Raw genomic sequence first — 21,252 nt, forward strand, 5'->3', positions numbered from 1 at the left:
AAAAAATTGTAAATTATTCTTTGCAAATCTTGAAAATTGCTTAATAAGAAGAAAAAGATGCAGAAGAACATACACAATATGCCTAAACTGCAATCATAAATGAAAACGTAACTAATGTGGCAATATACAGGAGTGATCATCTTTCTATACAACATGGTCACTGAATTCATATATGACATTAAGTAATCACATTAGGAAAATAATTTTGAAGCTAGCACATTAAAAAAAATGACATTTTATTGAAGGATATATTCCACTATTAAACAAATAGCTTTGTTTCATTTTGCTTTTAGAGATTGCTAATCCATTTTAAGTACGGAAAAAAAAGATTTAGAAATCAGCACTCATAACCAAACCGCACCTAAATGGATGCAGTGACAGATACCAAAAAGCTTTTGGTCATCATATAGCTAGAGAAACAGTCTTTTTTACCAAGAGGAATCTAAGGAAAAAGGAGAAGACTATGGATCAAAGGAAACAAATATTTAATTCATGCTAACAATTACTATCATAAACAGAAACCAGGAAGTAACAGAATTTTTATTAACTAGCAATATTTTGTTGTTCTGGACACGTACTTATTTTCAGTTTCTTCTTCCAAAGAAGAAGATCTTCCAAGATCTGTCCCTTGATCCATTTTAGTGTGCATGAATCATAATCAATGATGAGGAGAAAAGGAGGAATCTGAAGTAAATAAATTACTACTAAATGCATTTCAAGTGGATTTATTTTACAGCAGAACTACTCCTTTTTCTTTCCAAGTTAATTCTGTAAAACTTCAGGAAGTATTTAAATAACAGTTTTCTCATGTGAATATACTTTTGAAGATTTTTTAGGATGTGTTTTTGTACCATATCAATACATACAATGCAGTTGGTGGAATGGTCTTAATCAACCGGACTGTTCAAAGTGAGTAAAAGCTTGTGGGATTAGGACCTACATTCTTGCATTTCCAGCAATTTTATGGCAATTAGTTGGAATAAGCAAGAATAATTTCCTTAAAAATACCCATCACCACCACCACCCAAAAACACAAACAAAGGTAATCAAAATGCTGAAAAAAAAGTAGGGATTTTTTTAAAAACGTGCCAGTGTTGGTAACTTGCACAATTTTATTGCAGATTTCATGGCATTAAGTGTTTGCATTAAAGCTGTTATAATCAGGAGATTACAATAGAATCTCACTGTTCAGTTGATAGAGAAATGGCTGCAGGGAGAAGCTTAAAATATGAAGGAATTGTGTGCTGGGAGCTCCACAGCAAAAAGAAACCTGGGTAGTATTTTAAGAACTCTTACAATATTTTTGAGAGCTGAAGCAGTGGTTTTTAACTTCTAGAACTGGTAGTACTGATATTCCATTTGAACAATTAAGGTGCAAGCATCCTGTGTGGTGCTGCATAATACGTGACTTTTTGAAACTACTGCCATGAATTGATGTTTTGAATTTAATCACATGGGTAAGCACTCGTTTCCCTTTACTCACAAATAATTAACATACTTGTTATAAGTCCTATTTTAATAATATCTTTTCTTTGAGCCAATAGTACCTTGAAACTAATTTTTTATATTTTATTTTACATGTTTGCTAGGGTAAAAAAACCCAATACAACAGCAACTAAGACTATTGCCTGGGATCAAAGGTAAAAATACCAAGAAAATCTCTTCAGATCAGTGAAGAATTGCTGGTCCTGATACCAGTCAGACCTGAAGTGTACTTGATACTGGGATAGTGTGAAGATGAGCTTGCAGACCAAAAAAACCAGATGGCCCCTTATCACCCCATGGGGCTAAACACACAAGAGCAAACTTCAGAGACGCCTTACCTTTACCTTGTCTGTCTCTATCAGGAGAGACTGTTATATTAAGGGTTATTGCCTCTCTAGCCCTCCCTGTGATCAGCTTTTGAAGTCCATGGCCAAGAGGCCAGTGTGAGAATATCACCCCAGATAAGAGGTGTTTGCTCTGTGAAATATTCAGGACAGGAATCCATGGACCCCAACAGGGAACCACAAACTCCAGCTAATATCTTCTAATCCCCTGTTGGTTTGAGAACTACCCACCATAAAAAGCATAACTGGCTGTTTATTTGTGCAGGCAAGAGATAACATCTTAAAGTTACTGTCTGCCTTAAGTAGTAGGGATGGGAAGCCCAAAGAAATGAGCCATCCAAGCTCATAATCAAAATTGTGTGTGCTCCCTTCTTCTCTGCCTAATGAGATGTAAACATTTTGGCTGGTGTCTCTTTTGAAAGATATTAATCAAATATATTGGTTAGAAATCACAAAGGATAGTCCGATCTGCAAATGACATGTCTTCTTTTATGGCATTCTGAAGCTGTGAACAATATGTTAAAAATTTTCCCATGGCGCAACCAAGTAAATACTTGTGGCACATTTCTATTTATTACAGAGAATAGTTAAATTCTAAGACATAAATCATGCTCTTCTACTAAAGGCTTTACGAATTCCCAAAGACAAGCCTAATTCCCAATGCAACGATGCTATAAAAGATCAGACACTTTGTTATGGAGAAATCCACATTTGGAGATGTCTTTCAACAATTTTTTCTCAGGACCCAATCCTGTGAAAGGCACATGCAAGTTGCTGAACACTTTGTCAAGCTCCATTAGTTTCAAAATGGTCCTAAAAACTTATATTTAATCTGTTGTATTTAAATTGTAATCTGACAAGTTTAATACTGCCTAAACAAAAAAAAATTATTTTTCCTTTTCTTTCTTCTACTAAATGACAGTCTTTTGGTTTCAATAAGGAAAAAGATTTCATAAGTTTATATTTCAAAACTGAGAGAAGATGCCACCAATGTTACCTTTTTACATCCCTCACATCAGTTATTGTGATTAGCCAATGTCTCTACTGTAGCATGAAAGAAAAATAACAAGAGGTAGGTGAAGAGATAAGGGAAGATGACTGAAAAGGGAAAATAATTCTTAATGGTTCTGTAGATCCTCTTTTTTCCCATTGTAATCTATCCTCTGCCTTGTCCCCAGTAACTACCCTAAATCACGGAGCTGGCACCTGATGCATTCTGCAGATGGATCAGCACTGTATATCTGGAACAAAACCACATACAGGTGGTTTTTCACTTGTATGAGTTAGTTAACTAGCCCGCAGACAGATATTCTGTTTGTGGGGCAGGAGCAGGAGTGGAAAATGGAAATCTCTCCTGGCGGATTTACCGAAAGAAAGGCTAAGTGAAAGAGCAGGTCAAATCAGCGCTTATTTATTAATATTTCTAATTGCTCTCACTTCCTGCCTAGGTAGACCCTTTCTGGAAGGCACACCAGTTAACTAGACGGTCTTTGGAAAACACTGGGCAATAACAAAATCAGTGCTAAGATTCCTGAATCCTTCAGATGTGTTTTAAATAGATATTCAGTTAGACATGAGTGCCTCAAAATCTGAAGATGAGAATTTCCCTGGCCTCAGTAAATGAGGTGAATTGTTCACCGATCTGTTTCTCTTGGTTCAAATCCATAGCCCAAGCCATTAACACAGGCTTACTCGACAGCATGTGAAGGCAGATTCCTCAACCCAACATCAGAATTGTCCATTTGTATTTTTTTCTGTATTTCTCCAAGCATTAATGCCTTCTTTAAATGGAAATCTAAAAAAAAAAAAAAAGGGGACTTATCTTCACCTTTGCTTTTTACTATGCTATGTCCTAGAGAGGACATTGATTTTAAACAGTGAATTCCAATCTCTGCTCAATTTCCACACAGAACAGGATTTCTGGAATTTTCTACATTTCATATTCATAAATGTAAATGTAGTTTAACTGTCAATAATGTACTGGATCCTGGAGTCACTGGCAAATAATTCACTGATATTTACAATGCAAGGGCAAATTTAAGGAGTACAAATGCAGGATTAAATGCAGCATAATCTGATTTGGTAGGCTGGGCAATCCAACGGCCATGCATAAGTCATAGGAGATGCTACAGCAACCACTGCTGTGGGCTAGGAGGAAAATGAAATCAAAATGCTTTCCTTCTCCAAATAAATCCTATGAAAATACGCATGTCTGAGGGTAGGTCACCAATGAACTTGTAATCTATTTTGATGCCTTTTGTATTGTACCAAGCAACTACTCAATTAGTATTCAAGAAATCACCCTAGAGAAAACCCAAACTTTGCTTTCCAAAGTGAACATCTGGACGAAAAGTATTGATGCTATGTTTTCTTGCTGCTGGTCATTGGGTACCCCGTAGTTTCCAAGAGACAAAAGGAACAAAAGGAAAATTTCTGATATGAATCAGGAGACTCCCCCGTGAAAAACTATATGAATGGTAATTGCTGCACCCCACCTCCAATGCTTTTAGCTCTGAGTCAAAAGATCTATCTTGCTGGATAACCATCTTATCACCTCCAGTACTGCAAAGATAACCACATTATGTTAACCAAAATCAAATCTCTGAACTCAGAATAATTCAGATAAGAAGGCAGTTGTGGCAACTGAGTTAATTTAACAGCTTTCTGCTACCAAAAGGTATCCTACTCCATCTCTCCCTTTCTCTACTGCCCCTTCCCTGCTTCCATTAGCTGTGGCATACATTGGTCCCTCCATAATCTGATTCAGCTTCATAGCCCAACAGAAATCCTTCCACTTTTTTGGTTGATTAAGTTTTCTGATGGGTTGATGAGTTAATGCCGCATGTGTTTACAGAGAGATCTGACAAGAACCAGAGCTAGTGTAAGGTAAGTAATGGCCAATTCAGAAGGGGAAGGGGCAGGCAACCACCCTTTTCTTCTTGTGCTGACAGTTGAGTCAAAAAGACTCTCGTGCTTATGAAGAGAAGAAACTAGACATGGCACCATAAAAGCCTGCAATGCTATTTTTAGATAATTGAAATGTGTTTAAATAGCTACCAAGTCAAAACTACTATTCTGTTTAGTCAGCTGTCAGTTTGCATGGACTCTTTTTGCCTGCCTTCCTTTAACATTTACCTGTTACATTAGCTCCATTAGTCGCAATCAGGACTCTTTTTTGGAGACAAGTATCAAGGAAATCTTTCAGACAATCACAAGAAAGTGTGGTCCCTCCTCAAAGACATTACAATCACTCTGCCCTAAACAACTCACAGTCAGTTCAAGGTACTGTCCAGTAGACAGTTACAATGTTATTTGGGTACTCCTTTAGAAATTACGTGCTTCCAAAAAAAAAAAACAAAACAAAACAAAACAACAGACACTTGTATCATTTGCAGTACTTGAAATACTTGGAGTAGTCACATAGAATATTTCAGAAATAGTGAGGTTGGCACATAGCAAACCTTTTCTCTGAAACACGACAAAGTACCAGGCTCACACCCAGATCAGTTCTACATTTTACTTCAGTGATATGCAGTTCTAGCATTTTCCTTTGTTCTGTTTCTAACATATACACTATATACAACATGAGTGGGAAACTGAAAAGAATTCCAAGATACATTAGGACAATTGTGAAGACTCAAGAAAACACTGGTCATTGAAGAGAAATTTCATTAAGTGATTTTTGCATGAAGCCTCCAATGTCTGAGTGTGCTATGGCATACCTATTTGTAAAGATGTTGTAAGCCATCTGTTTATAAGTCTCATTTAAAACCCCCCAGTGACAGTAAATACACTATGCTAGATTATTTGTTTCAGTAATCAGTCATCTCATTATTAAAACTGTGCCCATTACTTCTGAATTTGCTTGTCCCCAGGCGCTAGGTATTTTATCTTTTTATAACTCTATATGCTACATTCAGAGACCTTGTTATCAAAAATCATTACTCTCTGTGGGAAGCTAGAACTGAAATGTGAAGGGCAAAGCAGAAACCAATAGGACAGGCACCTAGGTTCAACCTGGTTGTTCTTACTTGTGTTCTGATAATACCAGTTCCAGACATGAGAAGAGATTCCTCCACAGAAGACCTGTAGGCTACGAATAAGTCAGCAGCCCTTTTTACACATTAATTTCTACCACTCAGGCTGACATATCCTTTGGAAATAAACTGTTTAGAGCATTAACTGTCTCTACTGAGATTAATCAGACAGATTGTGCACTGTTACAGTGAAGTCCTCTAAGCCCCACCTGCTGAAGGCTCATGAGGAGGGAAACTGTTCATAGCTTTAGCACTTTTTTCATTGGTCCCACTTGAACAGAGTATATCACAGCATACTGCAACTTTTGATAAGTTAAGGGATTTATCACAAATTTCTCAAAAACTTTAACCGTTGCAAATCAGCTTAGTTAGAGTCAGTTATATTGTAGACACTGGATCAACCTTGCATCACAAATTTGGCATAACAGTAGAGAGGTGTCCAAACTGAAAAAATGTCATTTACTCTTTAAATGCCTGCAGTAGTTTCTTTTCCTACTGCTGATTGCTGATCTTATTTTGTGCTCTGGTGTCAAATAGCACCTTTGGATCAAGAGAGTAAAACAACAGGAAAACTCCAGTAAATCATCGTAGCCCTTAACAAATGTAGTGCTTCAGGAAGATAAGTACCCTGAAAAAAAATCTTCATTCTTGCTTGACACTTCTCTATTTACTTTATTCTTTTTATGGAATGGTCACCATTTAGTGAGCAATTATGTACAATATTTACTTTAACAGTAAAGTGATCTCAGTGACTTTAATGCAAGCATTATTCTAAGGGCTGCTCTATAAAACAAAGAGATAGTACTTCAGGATAATGTTACAGGGAGAACTTCAGTCAGCAGAGCTAAATTTAAAAACAGTGCTCTTACAAGATCTAACAACTTGCAAATTTATGATCAGATCTAGCAGCTCTTTTTCAGAGCTCTTCACTGCACAGAATTCAAATGGTGTGATAATACAATACACTTTAGCAGATGTTGTAAAAATTAGCTATAAAATAAAGCACAGAATATATCAGCTCTGTCTTCAGTAGTTCCACCTCAGCATCATCAGGATGAGATGGAAGAGTAGATGCATACTCTTTAGGCATCTCCTTACTATTCTAAATATAAAACTCCTTTATCTCCTTTATTTCTTCCCATATTATCTTTCTTACACTTTATCGTCCATACAATTTTTACTACTCAAGTACAAAAAGTGGATTTGATACAACTATGTTTTTATAATATGTAATAGATTGTGCTGATATTTTATCTGTTACTTTATCAAAAAAATAATACATTTCTAGTAATAAAAAGGAAATATTAGACTAGTCAGAAACTGAGGCATGTTTTCCTCTTGTCTGATTATCTTTTATAGTAAAATTAGACCACCTTTATAGTCCCTGATCTAATCAAACGGATCCCAAAGACATCAACATTTACTCTGCTTAAGAGCTGTGCATGAGAGAGCTCCCGCTGCTACATCCACCTTCACTACACAGCTTGGAGAATCAATTTAACCAAGCAACATGGACAGAACTATTGCAGTATTGAAGATGGACTTGACAATACAAAAGGTGTTCCACTATTTTGGCTAATGAAGTTAAGCTTGAGTCAAAACAGAGAGGCCATAGAAAGTAAAATCTTAGACAAGTTGCTTGAATATCTGTGACAATCTGAGCCAGACTCTACCAGAAGTTAGAGAAGTTCCTGAGCAGGAGTTGGCACTTATAACTGATGCAAGACCTTGGGCCAAGAGGACTACCAGAAATGTTTAATATGCTATGTGCCTTGCTTTTTTTTTCTTTGCTTTTTGGAGTTAAATTTGGTGCAGTTATCATAGCATAAGGACATAGGCAAGGCAGAGTTTGTGAGTGAAGATAATATCTTTATCAGAAAAAAGAGGTACATTCGGAAAAAGAAACTCCTTTTCAGACACAATCCATTTTTGGGAGAAGACCTTCAGGACAAAGTGGTTGTGCATTCAAAAGTATACCCACTGTTTCTAATTATGCTAGGTAGTCTTATAAACGGTGTTGTTGATAAAGCTTGACTTTTCTTACCAAGATATTAGGAATATAGCTGGTATCAAAGGCCTGAGAGCTTCCTGACAGCAAAAAGTTCTGCCATATGCCACCAGTCATCTCAAGCCTTTGATGCCCATTTCTTTCCTTAACAGAATATAAATCCATCACAAAGTTTATGCACATGGGTTGAGTACATGTTTTAAGATACATATGTGTACCTAGGTGTATACAAGCACCTTTTGAAATGGTAGCACTTCATTGAGAGAGAGGATTGGAACTAAGAGCCAACACAAAGAAAAATGTGCCTGTGAAATCCTCAAAGCTGAGGTTGAAACAAATGTTTTAGTTAATGCTCATTCTCAGTTCTACATTGATTCAAATTCAGTTCTACATCCACACTGTTCTAAAACACAAAATCTGTTTTGAGGTCAGGTAAAAGCTAGCTAAATATTCATTAGTTTAGTGAAAAAATTTCTCCTCAAAAAATCAACAGACAAAGATGAATTGCAAAGGCAGCTGGAGAAAAAGATTTACTTAGGGAAAGTGATTTGAAAAGTGCAATAAGAAAGGAAAGATTCAAACTTCCCTTCCAATCCTTTTTAAACATTATCTCATTTTTTTCATTGGAAAAAGACTGTTAGTGATTTCATTAGTTAATGGGACTGGAGATAAATTAGGCAAGTGAGATATCTCCTAGCTCTGCTGTCATCACTGATCTCAGTTGGCCATCTTCCATCCTATGCTCTTCTAGAGGAGCTGAGGGTCATCTCACGGTGAGAAATCTTGACATGCACATCAGACCTATGCATTTAAAATCAGCTGCAAAAATATATAGGACTATTTTGTTGCTGATGTGTTTGTTTACTATTCAGAAATGGCAACTTCTCAGTAAATCAGATTGTATGTCAATATAGCAAAAAATTAAAATACTGGGTTGAAGCAAGTTATAATTTAGATCTCTCAAAATGTGTAGATTTAGTAGAACGATTTTTTCTGTATGTAATTACCTGCTATATGATTACTCCAAGGCTGTAATTAGTCCAACCTGTTATCTTCATCCTGTGGTTTTTACTTTATGATTTAGGAATGCTGGTTGGTTAATATATTTTAATTTTTTCTTTTTGACTGTACTCTGAAGGAAAGACATAAATAATTCCTTATCAAGAATCTAGTGTCTCCTTAACCCTCTTTAACAGCAAGGTTAGTAGCTAAGGACCTATCTTCTCTCCTTTGATGACAATCTCTTCCTAATTTATATGTGTAAATTTTGTATTGTGTCACAGAAATAAGAAAAATCAATGTATTAAGCGTACACAAAAAGCTAAAAAATTACAAAGAAAGAATATTTACAGGTTAAACTTTATTTTGCATTCACTTGTTTTGGGCATAATTTCTAATTTTTGCAAACCAATTATATTAAAAATTTGCATGAATATCTATTTTTAGTCTTTAATATCAATGTTTATCTTTGGACTTTTTTTTTTAATAGACTGTTCGTTTTTCTACATACCACACATAGTATGCTATGTTCTGAAATGGTATGACGGAATGTGGAGAATTTTGTTTTGGGGAAATAATAAATTCCTTTGGCTGTGTACAAAAGGCTTTATTCATCCCTCAGGTGCATGATCACTATCTGAGTCTATCACGGCTTTTCCCTTAACTTAAACAAGAGCCACCTACTGCAAATCACCTTTTTTTTGCTTACAGACATATGTGCAACTTGTAGATGTGCAGCCTCTTATATGAAAAAGTGTACTAAGATTTCAGTTTTTAAAAAAAGTTATGAAGAGTTAATTGATTAATTACCAAAAATTAACACTGATTACAATAACAGTTTTTCTTTGATGCCAGGGTGAAATTCAGTCTAACCTGAGAGGAAAATATGAATCTTATTGCAATTTCTAGTTAAGTTGTTGAAGCTGCCATGTCAGAACATAATGTATGCCAAAGCATCTTATTGGAGCATCATGCATGCTTAAGGGACATGTAACATGCATTCTCAGCTGCTAAATGCAGATAATTATACAATTCTTCTCAACAATATATCTATTTTGTACCGGTTGGATGCTCATCTCCCCACCACATAAGCTCATGGAATGGTGCCTCTGACCAGGAAGAGTGAGTAAACCTCTTACAAAGGGCTTTTTCATGCACTATGTTTTACTAAAAATCATAATACACAGCTAAGTGATACTCAAACATACGTACAGGCTGCCATGTTTCTTTCTTCCCTAGAGCAACCACTGCATTAACCTGAAAAGCTCTGCTAAAACTCAATACGCCTTACTTGCAGCCACAGGGATGTTCCCTTTCCAATCCACTTGTGCATTAGCACCTGTGTGAGTGTCTCTGGGTTGGGCCCTTGCACTGCTCTCTGCATTTGGCTTCCCGCAGCACGCCACTATGGACAGGCACTCTAGCTCTTCCATCTGTCTTTTTGTCCGTGGTATTTAGGGGAGCCTGTGCAGCGTGCAGTTAAAATGAAAATAAAAAAATATGTGTCTCTTCCCTGATCTGCCTGAGGTAAACACCAACTTCATTCTACTAGTCAGTAACAAAAGGCAGAGGTCAGAAGGACAAAATCCTCTGAGCTGGAGTCTATTTGTGCCATGTGTTAAATGCTATTAGGTCTCATTGACTCCTCTAGGCTTTCCCCAAGGCATTTGTCATTAGCAGCAGAGATCCATATTTAATAACTATTTAAGTGTTATTGCGGTATTTCTCGAGATACACTGAAGGAAAGTATATACACGGAAGAAAATTATTTACAGCATTGCATTAGGAAGCCATTTTGTGTTGTCTTGGAAAGTGATTTCTATATAGTGATGTTACAGTGCACATTACTGTGCAGAGCGTTACTACATTACCCAGCCTTGCTTAACATCCCAGGCTCAGAATCAATTTGGCCACAATATTCTGTAAGAGCTAGTGACTTTGGAGGGCTACATATGAGACACCTCAGACAGACCTGTCTTTCAGAAAGTATTAAATCTCTGGCATAAGCACATATTTTGGAGGACTGAAATGGACATCCAAACATTGAGACCCAACAGAGTAGTCTTTTAGAAAACTTTGGCCTTCATGAACACTGATGTAATTCAGGATTAATGCCATTGAGCTGAAAAGATTACAATAACAAAAGAGCAATATGAGATTGGATTTAGGCCTCCGAAGTCTAAAAATCTCAAATATGTATTTAAAGAGAAATAACTTACTCCAGCATTTGGAAAATGGGGCCTATTGAAAAGCATGAAACCTCTAAAATGTTATTTGAATGCCAGAAAAGTAATACTTTAAAAAGCCAAGACAAAAATGCCAAGAGGAACAGAAAGGAGTGAGCCAGAACTGCTAACATGTTCATTTCCACCCTGTCCATGAGTTGAGTGAGACCCACAGCTCCACAGGCATCTCTGGGTATTAACTGACAGACAGCCCCTTCTCCCAGCGACATGGATGTCTTCTCACAATATAGAAATACGGCCACAAGCTGTACTTAAAATAAAGTTCCTAACTAGAAAAAATACCAACTCAGAAACATGCGCCTTATGACGATACCTACATTTAGCTGTGACTTTGTACCCGCCCAGTGGAGGGTCGTGGCCTTCCACGGCATCGAATCCCGCTGACACCAAGACAATCTCTGGATCAAACTCATTGGCAGCTGGCATAATCACAGTCCTGTAGAGTGAAAAAACCCAACCTGTTAAAAATTAAAAGAACTTCTATCTTCATGACATAAATTGCCACCATTTCAAAAATCCACAACACAAGATATTTTCTTTTAATTAAACCAATCTTCATGGTAGCTGTCCAAAATCAAAGAAAGTCCAAGGCTTCAATTAATTTCTTTCTATAGTAACTCTTTTTTCTTTTCTGTGATTGAGGCGAAAAAAAAAAAAAGCAGGTACATTTGAAAGCCTCTAATATTACACAAACATCTGTGCCTGTTTTATCCTGCTGCCTATAAAAAGCTGCCTCTTCCAGGGAAGTGACTAATGGTTTACAGAGAGCACTCAAAGCCTGAGTGGAAACCCGGACTGCTCCAGTTAGTGCGAACTTGGTGTAAATTTGAACTATAAATTTCTTTTGGGAAAATGTTTGCTTTCCAAACTTTTTTTCTTCTTAACATTTTTTAATGTTTGCGAGGTGGGGGGTGACTCTAGCAAAGGAAAAACATGAAATTCCCTTAATCAAATCCAGACTATGTTGTCAAGCCTTTCCAAGGTCAAGCATAACAGGAATGTGACAACCACAAACTAGTGACAGCAACCCCTGCTGGTGTCAGGAAGATAATTCAGCCCTTCACAGTCACAAAGATTCCACTTTTTTAACCCCTTCCTTGACAAACTTCCATGTGGGTATTCTGTTACTTTGGTTTTGCTCCTCTCCAAACTCAAACTATTAAAGATATGTTGAAGGAGAAGATAAAACCTTGTATTCTGCACTCGCAGATGCCTTCTTTCAGGCTTACTTTCCAAAGGGAATGTGTCAGGATGGTTTTTACACTAGTGTGATAAATGCTGAGCCTGTAATGACTGCACTAATTCAGGGGGACATCACTAACATTAAAAGTTAAATACACAAATTAATGTTCTATTCCAAATATATTAACTCAAGGAAATCCCAACTGGTCTACACTGGTCAAAGTCTGAAGATCAGTTTTGTGCGTGTGTAATACTATTTGTCTCAGTTCATTATTTATTTATTCATTATTTAATCAACTTAGGCCAAAGAGATCATGTGTTTGTTGAAAGATTAAGATTTCCTGTGGGGAAAAAAGCATATTAATGTTTTAACAACTCTTTAGGTTTTTCTTTATTTTAGTTTTTGATCCGTGTTTTATAAACTTTATTTTGTCTGATTTCCTCAAAGGTAATTTTATTATTAGGAAATTGTTAATCAGGGAAAAAGAGAATTCAGACTAAGTAAAAAGTCTTTGTCAGGGTATATAGCATTTCAATGAATATCAATTTACATCAGGAAAAAAAAAGACAGAGGCAACTTCATTTTTCTTGTGATTTCACTGAAAACACACCATGAATGTCTACAGGCAAAGTGATATAATTTGTGAAATATTCCTTTTTTTTACATATCATTAGCAGGCTTCTGATGAAGTATGGGTTCCAGCATTGAGCATTGCACTTCAAGAAGGACCTAGACCAACTTGAGCAAACAAAAGGAAAGAAAAAAAATTCTAAAATATGTGACCTAAGTGGATAAAATTATAGAATTGTAATTATTTAATTCACAAAATGTGACATTAAACATGATAAAAATCCATGAATATGTAAGTGGTTGTTGCAAGAGGAAAGAAATAACTTGCTCTGCATTTCCACTGTGGATAGGACATGAAGTAATTGCAGGAGGAAAGCTGTAGTTCAGACACTGGAAAACGCTTTTTAATAGTAAGGACAGATAATCATTTAAATAAAATGTTTAAGAAAATTGGAGAGTCTACATCTCTTAGAGTTTTTTATAATAGGTAAAACAAATATGCACCAAGCTTGCTACAGGTTCAAGCTGACATGGCCTTGAGGCAGGAGGTCAGATTACTCCTCTTCTAGGTTTTTTTCCTATAGTTCCATGATGTATAACTATACAACACACAGAGTGCACATATGAATAATTACATTAGACACTACAGTGACTGAACATTTTTGCAGGCTAATCTCCACAAAATTAGGGAACAATATCAGGAATAAAGATCTATGCAACCACATCTTATCTTTCTTATGTACATACCTTCTGATACTCTAATTATATGTTCATTGTCTGAAGCAACATGTACTTCCCAAATTTCCCCATGTCTGCAACACATGGCACAGATCCTGATTAGTGATGAGGACTGTGGCTGGTGTGCAATCTTGATCTGTCCCCACAGCACCATATATCTTATACACTGAAAGAAGGAGGGATCCTGTGGAGAATCCTCCCTATATGCAGCCACTTGAGCTTTTGCTCTCCTCCTCTCCATTCACATTTCCTCAAATTCAAGTCAGGCTCTGTTTTTTATTTCTTCATGTCAAATAAAGTGGCAGCACCACAGAGTACAGCATAGACAATGCTCAGGAGTCAGAGGATGGAGTATGTTCAGTGCAGAATGAAGCTCTGGAAACTCAGGCTGCTGAGCACTAACAAACATCACCAGGCTAACACAGAACAAGATTTTTGAGAGTCTTATAATTTGGAACATTGGGAAAATCTACCACACTTCTATCACATTTCAAGACCTTGCTCAAAAGTGTAAAGTTGTCAGCACATTTTTTAATAACTTGGGCAAAAAAATACATTTGACCCTTAATCTCATTCTTAGAAGCAGCAAAAATTGTTTAGCCACAGTTTCTTTAAAATTTTTGTCAAATAAATACATCTGACATGAAAACTGCCAGCCACACTAGGTAATATCAGTAAAATTATTAAATACTGAAAGCAAAGTCTTTCAACACAAAGCACCAAGAATAGCTATTAACACCATCTTTAATAGTACTGAACAGGAAATAGTAGCATATTCATAAATCTCTACAGAAATGATTTATAGGAATCTCAGCTAAAGGAAGAAGAAGGCTATAAGGATAATAAGCTGAGGTGACATTTAAAATTCACTGTTTGTAACTGCTTTTGGTATTACCCAAATTCACATTACTAAAATAAGACCTAAGAGGGTTTTTCTGAAAGAAATCATTTTTTCTTTTAAAAATGTATACAGTGTCTGTTAAAATTCATTGGAAGAATAGCACCCTACTTTTCCTGTAATACTGTCTCACAAATTATGACAGAACTTTGCTGCTGCTACTCTACATACCAGGTACCAGAAGAGCTAACCTATGTGCCCATGAGACCCGTGTCTTTGTTCATTTCTTTTTTATTCTCCATAATATTGAGGGACTTGGAATGTCAGAGCTCATCTGTCTTACACTGTTCTTGATTTAATACTGAACAGAAACTCTAAGGACTTTTCTTTAAAAATGATATTATGGAAAGTGTAACCTGTTTACTAGGATAGAAAGCTTGACTCTTCTCTAAAATATCTCAGGGTGTCCATGGTCCTTGTTACAGCAGCAAAGACTACTATTTGGTCTTTCAAAAAGATAACAGCTGCAAGTGTCTCCATTGCAGAGGACCATATAGACTTCTAGTTCCTAAATCTCTAATCCAGTCTTCCTCTACATTAGCCAACGGACATTTAAGGTTGCCTCTCTTTTGAGTAACTACTGTGAGATCCCTGCTCAGAGAAAAGTGGCTTAATGTCTGGAAAACATCATAGCATTTTGTTTTAGACTCTGTGTAGGTAGGAGCTCTCTAACCTCTGTTTTGCCTTGGCAGGATCTCTGTTGTGGCACAAAACACATGTGTAAATTCCTTCACGAAAGCAACAGATACTTTCCTAAACTATAAAGTGCTATAAGGAATCATACACATACATTTTAAAATATGGACTAAATTTCACCAGAACATAAATAAAACCATTTGGCATTTGCCACATCTCAGGCTTCAGAGTTTTCATTATCCCTGAATAAAAGTCTTTAGAAAAATATTTTGAGGTTGACAGCTGTAAAGAAAGCCTACACAAAGTACTAGAATCCACCCCTTTTTTTTCACCCTGAAGCAATATGAAGCTCACTTCTCCCTTGTAAACAGCCTTCTCCTACCTGTGGACAGGGAGAACATTGGACAGGCAGGGACAGCTCCTGACCCTTCACTGTCTCTTGGGAGTAAAGAGTCATCAGACCCTGTACCTTGCTCCTTTTCCACCTCACCTGCACTCTGCAGGGCACAGCAAGGTCTAAGAAAGAGAAATCACCCATCGATTGCTTCCTCAGGATCTCCATAAACATAACACTTCACTTCCCAATTGCCTGAGAACAGAATCCTCTGAATCAGATCATAACAGAAAATATGCTCTTTTTTTAAAAGTATACAATTAGTATTGGTCATGCACTAATAGATATTCATGTTAACCTTCCCAAATTCCTCATGCCAACCTTATGCTCAGAAGTCAGGCTGCAACTGGCAGGATTTGTTACAGTGTGAAGGGTCAACAGTCTGCTCATCAGGAATCCTATGCAAAGGTGCATAGGCAGCCTGCACTCACACCTAGGTAGGAACAGTTATGGTCTTGCCTGCAGCAGGAGTAAGAAATATAATTTGGCTTCTGGCCATAGGTCATCAGATAGGTACGGACCTGGGACTGGCAGGCCACCAGCTTCCTGCTTGAAGCCAGTTGGGCTGCAGGAGTTATCAGCAAACAGAAGTTAATGCTAGGATCCTTCTCCAATGAAATGAGTAGTTTTTGTTAGAAGAGCAGTGAATTTTATTCTTCCACTATGACTCACACTCTCCTCTACTCCCTCTCCAAAGAAAACAAAACACATAAAAGAGATATTTTTTTTCTGTGATCCTGAATCATATAGAAGTATAAATATTTGGTATACCATATTCAGCTAATGATGACAGCAGAGTTACAGGGGCATCTTGCCTGGTTGACTGTTTCTTTCTTTTCTCTCCCATTTTCATTAATAAACATGTCAAAACCTGAAAGCTTGAGTAGCTGGATCACAGGAGTTATTTATCCATGCTAAACCTTGCAGTTACAATGGAACTGTGTCCTCCAGACCAATGTAGTGCAGATCCTCCTTTAAGTCTGATGGTACTGGGAACAGAGCATGTGTCTGGGAAGCTGAAAAGATTCCTTTTTTGTCCCACTAAGGAGATTTCCCCAAAGAATTAATATGTTCCATTCGGGTATGTTGCTGCCTGCAGAGAAGCCAAGGGATGGCTTCCAGTTGGGTGTAGTCCTAGAGAAAACATCAGGCATGTGATCCTCCCCTCCCCACCAATCTGAACATCAGACACAAGGCACTAAAGAGATTCTGCCAAGGGACTCTATTCCTTTTATTCTTCCATTCTATTTTTGTACATTTAAAGCACATGGTCAGGATGCTCCCAAACATTTGTTCTCGCAGAAGAGATTGCATAGAAGTAGCAAAGCCAGAAATGATTATGCAAGTACCATCACACAGAACTGAAAATCTCCAAAGAAAGTTAAAATCGCTACAATTCTTTTGCTGTGTTGGTAATTTAAAAAGGAAACAAGCAGGAATACCAACCCAGGACAGTAATTTATGTAACCAAGAAAAAAAATCCACACTGTTCTAAAACTGCAGATTGGAATGGCTTAGTAACATAAATTATTTGCTTTTTCCCTAAAATCCTCCAGTGTTTTCATCCAGTGATCTCAAAGTACTTTCAGAACATTAATAAATGGAAAGGCTCATATCTTCAGCTGGTATAAATCTGTATAGCTGTTTCTGATTGCACAGTCCTCTAAAGCAAGCATTTCTTGTACCCACTTCACAGATGAATCAGCAAAAACTAAAAGCTGGTAAAAGACTTGAATAAATTACTTAGTTGTCCCTGGAAAAACCTCGAATGAAAATGCAGAAGCCTCTAAGTCCACTACCTTAACTAGTAGAAAACACTATAAAAGCACTATCATTTATTCAGTTATACTAGACCTGTATTGTCCAAGAAATACATATACAATGCATTAGTGCTATTACAGTGGGGGTTTTGAAGGAAATGGAGACCCAGTCTGTTGTTTGAAAGAATGTAGGTCTTCTTACAGTTTCTTAGTTTCACATCCTGCAAACAAAATATTGTTCCAAACAATCACTATGTTGTCCTACCTTAAAATTACACAAGTTTAAGTACATTGTTGAATGCACTCTGACCGGAATAGATCAGAAAGTATTTAAAAGATAGCCCTGATAGGTATATGGAACTTATGGCATCTATTTTTTTCATGTGTTGTTCGAACATATGTTTTAATGTAACACAATATCAGGAAATGTCTATCCTCACAGAAAGCTACGCAGCATTTCTGTACAACTATTGGTAAGTTTTTTTTTCTCCATATTAATTGAGTTTACACTAGTGTGTCTCACTAAAATTTTGGATAATCTTCATGATATTTCTTTATGCCAGTTCTACTGTCAGCCCAAGTTCACCAGGGCCAAACCTGAGAACTCTCCCCCAAAACTTGCTGACTGTCACCTGACCATCAGCTTTGTCCTGGACTTATCTTCCAAGGTATGCCAAAATTCTGCAGGTTTTATCTGGATTAGTTTCTAAGTTATATCTTTTATATAACTTTTATCCTTATAACCTTTATTTTTATATATTTTCTTTATCCTTACAGGTTGTCTTTTTATATCCTTTTAATAATTTTATTTCTTCTCTATATTTTATAAGCACAGTCAATATTCTTGTCTTTATTTTTATTTTATAGTTACCTTATTTGTTTTCTGGAGATACAAAATATATTTTTCTTTTAGTCTTCAAGGGGCAAAAGGTACCACATCAATACAAAATCCTCACTACTGTAAATTGTGGTCATTTCAGTGGGATTTACACATGGCATTAAATTTAAGCACGTGTCAAAATGTTTGAAGAGTCAAGGTCTTCCATGGATGCACCCAAGTCAGTAATTTCAAACGTTATAATTGCAGGAGTATCTAAGTGCCACTGAATGAAAAGTTTTAGATGCACCAACAGCTTTGGGTTGTTGGTTTTTTTGGCTTTTGAAGACATTTTCAGAGCCTAAGGCTATTATTTGTGGGTTCCTTTTTAAATGAATAATTATTTTGGCATCCTGCATGCAAGTTTCCTGAATTCTATTACAGCTGGATTTGCAAAATCTTAAGCACTCAAAGAGCATAAGAAATATTGACTAAAGTATCTGCTGATCCTTCCATTTTAATTATTTTGTAGAAAGGTGTTTTCAATGTATTTACAAGGACTTTTCTACAGTTGATCTACAATATGCCTAAGTCAGAGTCTCTGAACTAGTACAAAAAGAACCAGAATAAGAAAAAGTTAACAAACAAGAAAAGTATGAGAAAAATATTACTTTGTGGTTTTCAGAATTCACTTAAAAATTAACAGCATAGTCAAATAAAATTATCCAACTTCTAGAAGCTTGGGCAAATGCATATACACACGTATATGCACATACACGTCCATATTCAGAACTGAATAAAATTCAAAGTTCAGTAGTATTAGGTAAAGGCATTGGCTAAAAAGTACGGTAAGTAAGCTTGCTCAAAGGCTATGGGTCTAAGTATCTCTCAAATGACTATACATTGAAAGAAAAGGTTACCTTGGAAGGATCAAAGACTTCCAGCTGTCCAGTATGCAAATATAAAGCCTTCTATGGAAATATAGGCCAAGCTAGCACATGCAATAGCAGGATATCTCCTTACAGAACACTTTTACCCTGAAAAATGAGTAAGTCAAAAAAAAATCTGCATTTTCTATTAAATGTTCCTCTGTCTTTTTATAGTCTTATTTGTGGAAGCAGTGGGGTGATGAAAGAAAAGCTTACCATCTTTTTACCTTTTATTTATTTCTCAGATCTCAAATAAAGCTGGTTGGTACCACGCCATCTTGTGTAACATAAATAAAACTTATTTACTAAGTTCCAGCTCATAACTAAAGGACTGATGTGGCTTCCAAGAGCTATACAGCTGAAAATGATATATGAGAAGGAGGAAAGAGAGGTTTAATTTGCAAAGATGGGGCTTAAAATAAAACACAGCATGACTTAAAATAGTACCACCAACACTGAGAAAGTAAAATGCAATAAATATGGAATCTCGCTATTTTAAGTCAATTATTCTTCTATCAAAGCCATTCTAACTTGTATGGGAAATGGTACTGACACATGCATGTACTCTGCCAAATTTTACCCTCAAGTATTTTTTCAGATAGCATTTAGCTTCATGGTGTAACATGTTCCTATCAGAAAAATCAATCCAGTGCCCATTTATTGTTATTACTTTAATTTATGGGGAAAAAAAAAGAAGTAAATCTTTAGAAGCTTTTCTGCCATAAATATAATAATCATATCTGGGGGTATTTTAAATTTTAAAATTTGTATAGCTGCTTAGAAAACATATTACATTTCTGTCAAGCCGGAGTATACAACAGTATTTTCTATAACAAAACACCTACAAGTTTTGCCTTTCTACTAAGTAATTTCTTTCAACAGTGTTTTATCAGTGGACTTGGCCTAAAATGTCAACATAATAAACTAATAATACGACTAAAACAGTTCACTGCTCCCAGTAGATCTTATTACATAGTAATAAGATTACTCCTAAGAAGACAAGAGTAAGTGTTATAATATCAGAAACAGCTAAATACAGCAGCGAAGGCTTGCCACAATGTGTTAATTTATAGAGTTCACAAAATGAATGATAGCATGGTATCCTCTCTGAGGAATTTCATATGTCTGTGGAAAAGCATATTTTGAGCATATTTTACCTTTCAGTGTATTTTTACAGTACTTGACACTTTGAAAATTACTTAGCAATATAAGAACAGTGTAAGAGAAAGGAGTGCATAGTACCTATTTTACTTACATTCCACAGGAATGGTGAAATTGGGGAAAAGAAGGAAATGGTGGTGTTCTGAATAAACGAAAAAGAGAAGAGGGCTCTGGAGTACGAAGTTTGTCTCTGAGTCCAAAATCTACCCTCCTTTACAAAAAAACTTTAGAAAAGCTTTCCAGTTTGGGCATATAGCATACAGTTTGACAAACAGCAAAAAAAAAAGGAAAATAAGGTACCTAAAATTTACTGCTACTGATTGTACAACAGCTCAGTTTGCGATCTTAACAATCTGCTTATGTCACCACTGAAGTGAATACTAGAGAAGTTTAAAGTAGTTTGCAATTCTTGCAGAAGTAAGATGTGAGGAAAAAGGGAGGGGAAATCTTATTAAATAATGCCTTAGGAGATGAATTGGAGGGGTTGCATTTGTGATGGGAGGAATAGGTTGAGTGGATAAAATATAGCGAAATCCCTTGGAAAAAACACTTTTACCACAAAATTTGCCACATTTCTGAAAAGTGCATTTTTCCCAGAAGGGGATTTATTTTCTTTCCTTTTAAATGAAAAGAAAACAAACATTTTCTAGAAATCAAATTATTCATCAAGGTCACAGCCATTTGCAAGAGCATGATATTTCACATGCTGTATTCATCAATATGGTTGTGAATGCAAAGTACATGAAGTTATCTTAATTTTTTTTTCTCAGAGGTCTCTACATATTGTCTCTTGCAAATGTTTTCTTGCTTTCTCTTGTTTTTCCTTCCATATACTCATAACTGTTTTTAAAGGAATTTTCTGTGTGCGTGGTTTTCTGGCTTATCATTAAAAAGAAATTTCACAAGTTTCTGGATAGCCACTATTATTTTATTATATTATGTTGTCACTATTCCTTTGAAGTAATGCTATTCAGAAAATTGCTCACATGGCTAATCTCATTTTGCAGCTCTTACGAGAGCTTGCAGACGGAAGATACAGACATATGT

At 36.2% G+C, this 21,252-nt stretch overlaps 1 protein-coding gene across 1 annotated transcript in view; it reads right to left on the reverse strand.

Moving 5' to 3' along the window:
- LOC104159006 (histone deacetylase 5-like) overlaps positions 1–21,252 on the reverse strand; it is a gene marked incomplete at its 5' end in the record, with an annotated part of 98,561 nt that overhangs the window by 45,748 nt on the left and 31,561 nt on the right. Inside the window, one exon of the mRNA XM_009696802.1 lies at positions 11,437–11,555. Within this exon, the coding sequence (XP_009695104.1) occupies positions 11,437–11,555 (119 nt within the window). The remainder of the gene's footprint in view (positions 1–11,436; positions 11,556–21,252) is intronic.

This window comes from Cariama cristata, unplaced genomic scaffold, assembly GCF_000690535.1.
Source record: "Cariama cristata isolate BGI_N322 unplaced genomic scaffold, ASM69053v1 scaffold4173, whole genome shotgun sequence".
In the NCBI taxonomy this organism is placed as follows: Eukaryota; Metazoa; Chordata; class Aves; order Cariamiformes; family Cariamidae; genus Cariama; species Cariama cristata.